Source organism: Diadema antillarum, unplaced genomic scaffold (assembly GCF_040938485.1).
Source record: "Diadema antillarum isolate AM-2024a unplaced genomic scaffold, OU_Dant_1.0 seq00000229_RagTag, whole genome shotgun sequence".
Taxonomy (NCBI): domain Eukaryota; kingdom Metazoa; phylum Echinodermata; class Echinoidea; order Diadematoida; family Diadematidae; genus Diadema; species Diadema antillarum.
In genome coordinates, this window is record NW_027271279.1 from 798,752 (window position 1) to 811,493 (window position 12,742).

A 12,742-nucleotide genomic window follows, 5' to 3' on the forward strand; every position below is an offset into this window, starting at 1 on the left:
CTTCAGAGAAAAGTTTAGCATCTGTTGCAACTTACCATTCAAAGAAGTTATCATTTGCTAAAATTACAACGTCAGAATGTTGTCAAATTTAACAGGAGATGGAGTTTGACCTTAAAGTACACAGGTAGAGAAACATTTAAATTGAGAGACAGACAGACAGACAGACAGACAGATAGATAGACTGAGAGGAAGACATATTTTATAGAAACATATTGAAGATTGGTATGACTTGAAGGGTAAAGTGGAATCTTTCTGTAAGAGAGAATGTGATCTTTCAATGCATAGATTGAAGGTCATCAGATCAGTTGAATGCGGGCAGTGTTGGGGGAATGTGGAAGAATTTGCGAACATTTTGATTGTCCTTGCATTATCCTAAAATGATGTTCGAGGAGCGCCTGAAAATGTCTCCGTCGCATACCTGCACTGGCCTCGAGGAAGATCTTTTGTACAGTAAAATGTCACCTTATTATTCACATTTTCCTGTAAGATGCTGTGTCTTCTTCACTCTTCTCATTCTATGATTTCACAGTGACATTTTTACGTCGAACAAGGTTCAACAGGGAGAGATTGCTTCCTGTTCTGAATGAGAAATGCAGAATACCACATGCTGTGGGTGGTATTCAACATGCAAAAATGAGGCAAAAAGTACACGTACATGCTGTAACTTGTAACTCTGATGATAGAGTATGTTGTGGCGAGGGTGCTATTAGAGTGATTTTTGAAGAAGGGTATTGTAGACTGATCCAGTCTGGCAGGAAAATTCGCCATTGCTACAGTGTCCCATGCACGCACGCGTATGGTGAATGCATGATATGGCAACTGGCTCGCGCCTGCCTCAATGTATACCATGCATTCAGCATTCGCATGCGCAACTGGGACACTACAGTCAATGCCAGGTGTTTTGCCAGTTCTTATCGGTCTGTAGATGGTAATCTCAGTTATATGACCTCCAAGATGTTAGTCATAATCTTGGATAAATCTTTCACTGCAATGCTCTCTCTCTCTCATTACTATTTTGAGATTAAGGTAATGGTATAAAGATAATCACAGCGTGCATTCCCAGGGGGGTCTCAGGAACTGAGCCAAAAAGGAAAAAACAGAAAACACACACTATTCATCCCTCTTCTATAAATTCCCTGTGTGAGGTCACAGAGTGATTAGTGATGCAGTGGGGCCCCTGCTGCCATTTAGCTGAAAATAGTGCACAGACCCAGTCATCTCTTCCATCTTCATTGATTCATGATTGAAATATGATGCCGGTGGGGGATTGCTACGGGGCGTGCATGTTCATTCCTGCGACTTATTTGGCGTAGTGGTGATGAGATGCTCGCGCTATATTCATTGTTATCCTTGACTATTAACCCGTCCAGGATGGTTTGATTTTGCTATAACACGCATTGTTCCCATAGACACCTGCCTGAGTATACTCGGGACTCGTCCTCAGTGGGTTAAAATGCTTTTCATCTTCTTTATCTATTTAGCTGGTTCACATGATATAATCATGACATAATAATTGACAAATTATGTATCTATATATTCCTCTCTCTCTCTCTCTATCTCTCTCCCCTCTCACTCTCTGCCATGTGTGTGTGTGTATGTTCGTTGTGTGTTTGTATGAGTATAATAAAATATATATGTGTGCTTGTTAGTTATAGCATTATCTTTCCTGTTCACCTCAAACATTGTGATATAGAACCATTAGCAATATTGTGATATTATATATGCACTTATCTCTTTCTATCTCATCCTTTCTTTGTTGTGCTTATGCGTGTGTGTGTGAGAAAGAGAATGTGTGTGTGTATGTGAGAGTGTGTGTGCCAGTGTGTGTACATTTGTGATATTTGCTTATAGGCATGATGTCCATATATAAGAAACAAAATATACTGTGGTTTCCTATTTTGCATGAGCACAGACATAGAAGTTTTGTATGGGCTGAGGATTGTAACATCAGTTATTTCACATCAGATTGAGATCTGTAGATAAAACCACAAGGTATCTCTCTCCCACTCACTCTCTCTCTTCCCCCCTTCTCTCTCTCTCCCATTCTCTTCCATCTCTGACCAACTCTATCTGCATAGAGTGTGTGGGTGAGTGTGTGTGTGTGTGTGTGTGTGTGTATGTATGTGTGTGCTATGTGATTGTGTGTGTTATGTGATTGTATGTATCTCTGTATGTTTGTATGTACATTCTGTGTATATATTTTAACATGCAATGATAGATGTGTAAGTATGTATGAATGTGCCTCTGTTTATGTGCATGTGTCTGAAAATTTGGGGTGTACTTTATGTCACAAGAAGAGGATTCTGTGGACTTTGTATGGGTGATGGATCTTATGTCTCCTGTGATCACATCTCTGTGGGAAGTTCAATGTGACAGATTACATATTTTTTGTATTATATATTACAGCAACACCACTTGAAGAAGATATATGGAAAGGGATAGTTACATGAGTATGATGCCAAGAGATTTCAGTGGCTTGATGGGTGGTATCAACACTGCAACTTCCATAATGTGTGATTACTTAAAGCAATAATAAATGATACATAGACTCAGGCAGCGGGCAAAATAAGAATAGAGTCTTTGCTAACTGCACATATTCACAGTGCAATCAATTCTCGTCATTTTATTCCACTTTAACTCTCTGTTTACGTTGAGTGTCGATTGGCATGGGAAATTCTATCGCATTGTACACACAGTCCACGGTCCCCGGTATGAAAAGTGTTAAACATACAGGTGTATATTCCTTTTTATGTATCCCAATTGAGGTCAAAGTCCAGCCATACATTACATTATCCTGAAACGTGATGGTTCCTATCCAATCTGTGCGTGCCACCGACATCTCGCGTGACATCAGAGATGCACGCTTCCTGGACATGATCGGCCGACACCTGTGATGATGCCACATGGAGGAGTAACCATGGCAACGCCGTTTTAGTGTCTTCCGAGATGGGTCAGGACCATTTTATATTTTTTGCTCCCACGATGCTCTTGCGCCCTACATCACAGATTTCCCAGCTGAATGTTTTCTAGGGAACAGAGAGCACAAAAGCAATCAATTAGGCATCCGTAGAAGTGTTTTCATTGCCCCCTTCATTGGCAAGTGCTTTGACCTTGGGCTGGTCTAATATTTGGCCAGTATGTGATTGCGCGAGCAGTTCTTCTTTTTTTTTTTGCATCTGTCCCTTCTGGGAGAAATTGATTTGCAATTTCATGAGGAGATTGGGGTCTGCTGCATCTGATGGTCTCTGAATGATTAGAGATGAGCTAAATTTGTCAGAAGATTCTTTTTCCCCCTCTCTCAGCCATTTTTTTCTCTCTCATATCACTGCCTCCATTCTCCCATTTCCTTACAAACATAAAGGCAGACGCAGACAGACAGACACATACACACACACACACACACACGAACTGACAGACAGGCAGACATTCAAACAAGTTAGACCCTCAGAATAGATGCAGACTCACAAATGCATAGCTAGTAGGCATGTGCACTACAAGACAACAGCATTTGTGTGCATGGAGAAAATGGGATGTGATTTGGGTTTATTTCTAGTTTTCTAAATAAACGGAGCAAATACATGATCCTTGGGCAGGTGTCTATGGGAAATATGTGTTGTAGCAAAATCAGCCCATCCTCAAGGGGTTAAAGGAAAGCCGCAACATCAGATATTTTGCCGTAATCTAAACCATGGAAGTAATGATATCTACAAATGGAAATTCCTCTACAATGAATCATCCTCAAATTATTCTCATAAAAATGACAACAAAAACTCTTTAAGTGGCTTTTTTCCTGTAGACACAGTGCTTGCCAAGGGTATCTTTTCAATAGCTTGAGATGGTATCATGCTTTTGTGCCTTAACTCTGATAGACCTAGCATTTTTTTTAAGTGTCCTACACTAAACTTTCAGTGTTTTCATCTTCTCAGTAATCCCATTGATCAAGTCAACACCTGGTATTTTGGCAAATAGGGAAATTTCTGACAGAGACCCCTACATTCTCTTTTTCAGCTGCTTTTGTTTTAAGGTCATTTACGCAAAATCTCTCCTTCCTTAAGTTTGAATTTCTCCAGCTGTGTGTCTGCTGTTTAAGATGTATTTTCTCCTGCTTTAACCTTTGCCAGACTCTAGTTTTGTCATATGTTCAAAAATAAGGCCAGGACAGCATCAGAGAACATCTGTGACCCTTGACCCCAGCCATGAGAGATGTTACACTTGTGATGCATGCAATGTGCACAAAATACTGTGTATTTGTTCGGGCAAACAGAGTCCCCAGTTTGTTGAGGGTTCAGGTAGGATAGAGAATTTGCAGTATGAGAGATGCATGGGACTGGAATATCTGTTCTGATGATACCCAGTTTTTACATAAAATCATTCAATTAGCAGTGTAGTGTGACTTCGGAATAGACCTGACGTCATCATAGAATGGAATGACATTGCATTTTGTTATACAAGGAACTTCTACTTCCAGAGTATTGCCAAGAATTTTATTTTCCCCTTTAAAAGTAATGAAAGGGGAAATAACGTATTTAAGATTTGTTATGTGTTTTTAGGCCATACTCATAAAAATGGGGACAGTAAAATGAATTAATGGAAGAGTACTTCAACCTCAGACATTATGATTTACAGTCTCAATATCATCTGCCAATGATGGCAAAACAGACATTAAATTTGTGAATTAGGCACACAGCTGGCGGTGTGTTTGAAGGCCAGATGGACCGAAACGGTCCGCCATATTCACATCAGCATAAGATAAGATGCTCGCCAGCCCGCCGGTCGGTGGGCAAAGTTCTCATCTCTTGTTAACCTCCGTTGGGGAAGTTTCCGCCTTGACGCATTGGTACACACTCCCATCAGACTCTGGGCCTTTTTTTTGAGCGAGTGTCCAGGCATCCTCTTGGGTGAAGTTGTTGTCTGTGCTTCGGGTAGAGCCAAGTTGGGCAGAATCCGGTGGTTGCATGGTGGTGATTGTATCATCCTCCAGACCTCTACAAGGGAAGACGTTGCCTGGTGTCTCTTCGCTTCACCAATCTGTTTGGGATTTTTATGGTGAATCAAGATGTCTAGAAAATTGTTGAATTGCACCATTGTTTGTGATGTTTTTGTTTTCTATCGTCTAACTTGTGTCCTATTTATTCAATGCAGCCTTTAACTGTGTGTAAATATATTAATTATGTCAGATATGTGTTCATCCGTTGTAATACATGAAAGATGTATCTCTCCTGTTTTGTTCTTTAGAAAGAATGGTATGCATTCTTTAATTTGTGGCTACATTTGAAATACTGCAATGGTGAAAGTATACTGTCGTGTTAGAAAGTTCTTATTTGATGAGTTGATATAGAGATAGATATGATATATGTGGACCATTGGCAGAGTTATATAAGGCAATGACATATTGTCTTATTTGACATGCATGTCTGGTTGTGTCTATTTTTGCTTTGATTCATTAACAAAATTAAACTTTGCCATTTTAACCAAAGTTTTTAATGTTATGTCAAATGTAAATTGAGCCTCCAACATTCGTGGTGATTTCAACAACCATGAATTTCATGAAAATCTACAGTGACATGAAGTGGATTTTCACCCTAAGTCCCTTTTCTAATCATATTTGTCCATCTCTGTTTCTGCTCCAGGAGCTCATTGAGAACACCCCGGATGACCACCCAGACCAGGAGCTGCTCCAGAATGCCCGGAGCACGGTCAACACCCTGGCCAAGGCCATCAATGCCAGCAAGAACGAGGCTGACAACGCCATCATCGACCGCCAGATCATCCAGGAGCTGGCGGGCCTCATCGACGGCATGGACGACCTCATCGTGCCTCACCGACGCTTCATCCGACAGTACCCCATCTCGGAGACGGTGAGGAATCCTAACCTGTCTTTTGTGTGTAGGGTAGTGACCAAGGCACTCAATACATCATGACATGGAATAGATTGGTTTACTTACATATGTGACTGTCCTGCTAAAAACCCACAAAAAGTAGGCCAAAATGAATTTCTACATTTCTACATAGTTTAAAAGAGTAAGCCTTGACCTTTGGAATGGTCTATAACTTGTTAGAATTGGCCCATCCTAACTTATTCACGAAGTGTTTTAAATAAGAGAGGGTTAGGAGATGCAGTTTCATAGAAAGTTAGGAAAGAGGATATAAAGATTAGGGTCCCTCAGGTGTGCTGTGTGTAAATTTTGATGGAAAAAATATATGGTCTGGAAAAATGCTAGTCTCTTGATTTTGGCTTTGTCTTAAGCTGGCAAATTTTCTAAGTAAGTAGTGAAAATATTGCTCCTTCAGGTAAGACAAACTTTAAAAATTTGAGTAGGTCAACCCAAATGACACATATTTGTCCATTACAGAGATTCCCAATCTGTGAATTTTTGTGGGTTTTGGAGCTAGGTGATCACATATTCTATTCAGATGCATTCTTGCCAAGCAGAGGCTGTGTTCCCCATTTTGGAAATTGTGTGGAGAATCCACCTATGAATGTAGGATAGTGACCTAAAGTTCTCAGTGTATCAGGGAGGTGAATGGACTGGCCTTAGACATACAGATTTGATGCATCCATGTCAAAATAAAAGATGCTCCTGATGATCAAAATGATATGTCTTGAGCTTGTTGGACAAAGCTGTGGTTCAGTAGATATGCATACAGACTGTATTCCATGCAAGGAAGCCATGTAATTGGAACAGATGACACAAACAGCTCATTACTTGGTCCACTGAGAGAAATTGTACCCACATATATGACTATATGAGTAAACTAGACTACTGATCAGCAACAGCAGTCTGATTACTCCCCCTCCATTACAAACCACATCTGCATTCTGCAAATTTAAGTTTTCTCATGCCCTGGACATCAGAAAGATCACCCCTTGTCTATGCTTGATGTGTAAAAGAAAAAATCCTCTCATATCATTTCATTGAAAGAAACTAGACAGAATTGAAGTGGTATGTTTCTTGTACAACAATACCTCAAGCATTTCAATGGACCTATATTTCAGTTCTTCACTTAATTTTACACAAACTGTCATAGCCCACATTTCAAACCACTGAACAGGATCTCCAATATAAAGCCGTGGGTTGTATCCAGACATGAGTGTCTAATCAGGACATACATCTGTATTTCTGATTTTCTTTTCTTTTTTTCTTTTTGTTTTTTGTTTTTTTTCCTGGGCATTGGCCAAGTTCTTTCTAAATTGCCAAGCATGGAATGGTCTTTATCAGCAAAAAAAAGAAAAAAAAAAAAGAAAAAGAAAAAGAAAAAGAAAGAAAGAAAGAAAGAAAGAAAAAACAAGTAAAAAGTTCAATGTTTCACTTTTTAGGTAGACTCTTGTAACAAAAACGATGAGTTGTTGACAATATTAAGAACAAAACTCTACAAGTTCGCAGTTAAAAAGCAGAAAAAAAAATCAGCCTATATTATAAATTAAAAAAATATAATGCTCTTTGCTTTTGGCTTGAATTATGTGAAGCAGTAAAAATATGTGGATTTCATCCCTTTAAGGGAACCTGAGGCCAGGAGGAGAGGGGAGGAAAAAATAACCGAACTGGGAGGGAATAAAGTGGCTGCTATTAATTATGTTTCGTCTGCCCTCAGCTTTCAATAACAGTTGCGTTGATAGAGTGCCGTGCCCACCATGTGTGACGGTGACCGCCTCCCCTGGCCCGAAGACAGAGTGTCCTCTGGCTGGATACGGTTACTAGGGAGGATGACTCTTGTCCTTCACACAGATGATGCGGTGTGAGATGCTCCTAGGGGTCCTCGGTAGAGACTTTTTGTTGTTGTTGTTTTTGTTTTCACCTAGATGGTGTCAATGAAAATGCATTCTAAGAGAAATGGGTCTCAAAATGTGGTCTGAATGGTTTATTGAAACTCTGGTTCCTATGCAGGGTTGTCTTTGTGGTCCAACAGAAAAAAAAAATAGCAAAACACTGCAATTAGTAAAAACAAATGTGCCAATATCACTCAATTGAATGGATGTTACTGCTTGTGAATGGGTGTGAGATGTTTGTGGGGGTCCTTGGTAGAGTCCTTTTTTGTTGTTGTTTTTATTTTCACCTACAGTGCCGACCGCGGGAAACGTCACGAAAACCCCTAGGGCAAATGCGGGAAGCCCTTTCGTCCGGGCGTACTAGGTAATACGCGGGCGTTTGGACGCGTACAGACGAGGGAAGTCGCCCGCACTTTCACGCTCGTCTAAACACCCGCATTTGCCCGAGCGCTCCAGCGCGGAATTAATGATATGAAAATCAAACTCTCCCGTCAACCATCGGCTACATGAAGGAAATTAGCTGAAATCGATCCGCGAAAATCTTTTGAAAAGTATCAGTAATTTGCCGGATATTTGCTTTTACGTTCGAAAGTAAAATAATAACCATAACATTCAGCTCCCGAATATGCTAAAGCAAATGTCGAATGATCCCTTTGACGTTTGGAAATGAATAACAATAATACTCCGTACGATGATTAAATAAATGTCGGATGTTTGCTTTTACTTTCGGAAGTAAATAGCAATAACATTCATCTCCGGAAGATGCTAAAATAAATGTCGGATCTTTGCTTTGACGTTCGGAAATGAATAACAATAATATTCAACTCTGTACGATGATAAAAATAAATGCCGGATGTTTGCTTTTACGTTCAAAAGTAAATAACAATAACATTCAGCTCCGGAAGATGCTAAAATAAATGTCGGATCTTTGCTTTGACGTTCGGAAATGAATAACAATAATATTCAACTCTGTACGATGATAAAAATAAATGCCGGATGTTTGCTTTTACGTTCAAAAGTAAATAACAATAACATTCAGCTCCGGAAGATGCTAAAATAAATGTCGGATCTTTGCTTTGACGTTCGGAAAAGAATAACAATAATTTTCAACTCTGTACGATGATAAAAATAAATGCCGGATGTTTGCTTTTACGTTCAAAAGTAAATAACAATAACATTCAGCTCCGGAAGATGCTAAAATAAATGTCGAATGATCCCTTTGATGTTCGGAAATTAATAACACTAATATTCAACTCCGTATGATGATTAAACAGATGTCGGGTGTTTGCTTTTACTTTCGAAAGTAAATAGCAATAACATTTGGCTCCGGAAGATGCCCAGAAAATGGCAGATGATTGCTTTTTACGTTTGGAGGTGAATAGCAGTAACAGTCTGCTCCATATAATAAAATAAATGTCGGATATTTGCTATTACATTTCGAAATGAAGAACAGTAACATTCAGCTGCGTTTGATGGTAAAGTAAATGTCTGATGTCTGCCTTGACGTTCAAAATGAAAAAACAGTAACATTCGGCTCCGTACGATGCTAAAATGATTGTCGGATGTTTGCTTTTAAATTTGGAAATGAATAACGGTAATGTTCTGCTCCGAACGATGCTAAAATAAATAACAGATTGTTGCTTTTACATTTGGAACTGATTAACGGTATCAATCGGCTCAGTTAGATGCTAAAATAAATAGCGGATGTTTGCTTTCACGTTTGGAAATGAAAAAGGATAACATTCAGCTCCGTAAGATGCTAAAATGAATGTCGGTTGTTTGCTTTAACATTTGAAAATGATTAACGGTAACATTCGGCTCCGTAAGGTGTCAAAATACTAGTAAATGTTGGATGATTGCTTTTGCGATCAGAAATGAATAACGGTAACTTTAGCCTCTTTACAATGCTAAAACAAATGTCGGATAAATCAGATAATTTTGCTTAACATTCGACGTCGTGCGATACCAAGTTGATTGCATAAACCTTCGACACTTCGTTGCTGCTCAATTTTATTTGATCTCGACATTATGGACGCTATACCTATTTGATTTAATTGTCCTTATTTTATCAACTTTCGACATCAGCCGCAACTTTATAGTTTTCTCGATCACTAACGTCGGACGGTATGACCTAATCAACTTTGGACATTGGTCGCTATTTAATAATTTCATCAACCTTACACATCGGTAGCTATTATTCCGATGTTCGTTATTCCGAAGGCTCTCTAGTCCGAAGATTCGTTATTCAGAAGGTATATTGTTCCGTTAATTTCATTTTCGGATTCATGAATCTTCAGAATAACGAACCTTCGGAATAACGCCACAAACGTTCGAATTAACGAACCTGTAGGTTTAGGGAATTTGTGTGTTTCGAATTTAACGACCCTTCGGAATTACGAACCTTCGGAATATTACGAACAGCACCCATCCGATTATCAACCTTCGACATCGATCGCTGCTTACTGATTTTATCAACCTTCGACGTCGACCGTAAATAACGTATTTGATTGACACTTTCGACGTCGATCGCTGCACATTAGATTGGCAAACCGTCGAAGTGTCGATCGCTGCCTATTTATTTACTGGTTCCCTAATTTCTGACTTAGTTACTGATTTAATCTACCTTCAACATCGGTCGGTCATTATATTGTAAGTGGCCACTTATTGTCTCGAGCTTGATATTTCCCAATGGCGTCCACGTCTACACACACACACATAAAAAGAAAGAAAAAGATCTGAGTCTTAAAGGTCTAACGAGGCGTGAAAGTCCTTGTGTGATGCTTTTAATTGTGTCATTCACAATAGTGTCACGGTCCCTAAGATGGATGAAAGAGGCGCAGATCTTAAGAAGCCACTTGAGTTGAAGTTTAACACCGTCTGTCTATTCTTAAAGTACACGATTTGTAGGGGGAAAAAAAAGACAAAGAGAGGGAGAAAACAAAGAAAACGTAGGAGAGAGAGAAGGGTATGGCGAAACCACCAGAGTGGCATTATGTAATCAACAAAGCTGCGTTTAACTTCACTCGAGTCCCCGAGAAGTGGTACTACACGTGCATGCATAATGTTTATCTTGGATACATGTACTGTAGGTACCCTTCTCTCCTTTCATGATAAATTGTTTATACGTATCACATAACTATGTCAATGCATGTTTACGTCGCAATTTGTCCAATCGGGGTTTTCCCTCTTTAAGGAGTGCTTGCTTTCCAAGAAAAAAAAAGAAGGATGAAATTAATGATTATGAGCAAAACTGAATGCATTTAAGCAGCGGAATCGCGCTACATCAATAGCACTCCAAAATCTTCGAGTGATCCCGGAGGTCACTCCGAGTGAAAATGAACATTTTCACTCAAAATTCACTCCAATTTCACTCTAAATTGACTCCGTTTTAAATGTATCCACCCCTTCAAGTGTGAATGTTTTCATTTTTTTTTTAGAGAGAAAGAGAGAGAGAGAGAGAGAGTAGGCCTACTGTGCATTGGAATACGAATCTCTGCTGTGCAGCGATATTATGATCGCTATAAAAACGATCAGTTCGATGAGCAAAGCACGTGCTTGCCCTGCCAGCAGTGAGTGCGCCATGTGGTTCCAACATACTCATCTTGTGTGCCCAGCGTGTTTTTATCACAGAACTCTTGTGTGTAGAGTTCTGTCGTTTTTACGTTATGGTCAATTCATGACGTGTGAGTGCTTCGACTTGACGCCTGTGAGATTGACAGGTGCCGTTTACGAGAATAAAAACTGTCAGTAGTGACTATCAATCCCAAAATCAGTTGCTATATAATAATCAGACTAATTACTTAAATGTAGAGTTACATGTAGTTACATGTATTTCGAATGACAATGCGCACATCCCCTTTATCATCACACTTTTGATACGGCGGACAGAAGGCCGTTAAATTTCATTTCAATGATTCGATACAATCATAGCTTTTAAAAGGTCCAATTAAACAAATTGGATATGAAATCACGGTTACAGCTCGTTATTCCGAAGGTTCGTTAGTAAGGTTCTTTAGTCCGAAGGTTTGTTAATCCGAAAATGAAATAAGGTTCGTTATTCCGAAGGTTCGTTAATCCGAAAATGAAACAAAGCTCGACTTACTTCGAAGGTTCGTTACGGACCCTATATCATTTCGGATCCTATATCATTTCGGATCAACGAACCTTCGAGATAACGAACCCTATTTCATTTTCGGATTAACGAACCTTCGGAATGACGAACCCTATGTCATTTTTGGATTAACGAACCTTCGAAATAACGCCGCAAATGTTCGAATTAACGAACCTTTTTTCGTTTTCGGATTAACGAACCTCTATGGTTTAGGGAATTTATGTGTTTCGGATAAACGAACCTTCGGAATAACGAACCTTCGGAATAACGAACAGCACCCGAAATCACAACGTCTTTATCTTGTTAAGATATAAGACAAAAAAAAAGGTCCCTCAGTTCATGAACTTGCAATGTTTCTTTATTGCGTGTGTTTCTAGCTTGTATTTGGCACTCACGGAATGAATGCGCGTACAGTATATGGTAGGCTACATACTCGTGCTCTTGTTGTTGCTGAACATTTCCCCTTCACAGTGATTGTGTGGCATGATCGTTCAGTATGTTCAGATGGTGTTAGTGCGTTGATTAAAATGTTACCACAATAGATGCACGTGTGCTATAACAACGATCTGAGGTCTTTGCTACGCGCTGCTTTCTTGTTTACAAACATTGAATCTTGGTGAACTTAATTCACTATCGTCCCCATGCTAACATGCAAAAGAAGAAAACGCTTTTGTTCTTGTTTATGTGTACCATGCAGTGAACAGAAGGTAGACCTGTAAACTGTGCCGCTAGGCCCTAGCTGTAGTTTGCACTTTGACGGATTGTCACTGCTCGTCTACTATTCGAAGCGAAATGAAAATCAAACTAGAGATCTCGTGCTGTATACTTTCTCGTACTGTGTACTATATACCATATTTAAAATG

General features: G+C 39.5%; 1 protein-coding gene across 1 annotated transcript in view; it reads left to right on the plus strand.

Annotated features, from left to right (window-relative positions):
• The window catches only part of LOC139729250 (uncharacterized), a 243,738-nt gene that overhangs the window by 172,242 nt on the left and 58,754 nt on the right, over positions 1–12,742 (plus strand). The window contains exon 6 of the mRNA XM_071640181.1: positions 5,631–5,858. Within this exon, the coding sequence (XP_071496282.1) occupies positions 5,631–5,858 (228 nt within the window). The remainder of the gene's footprint in view (positions 1–5,630; positions 5,859–12,742) is intronic.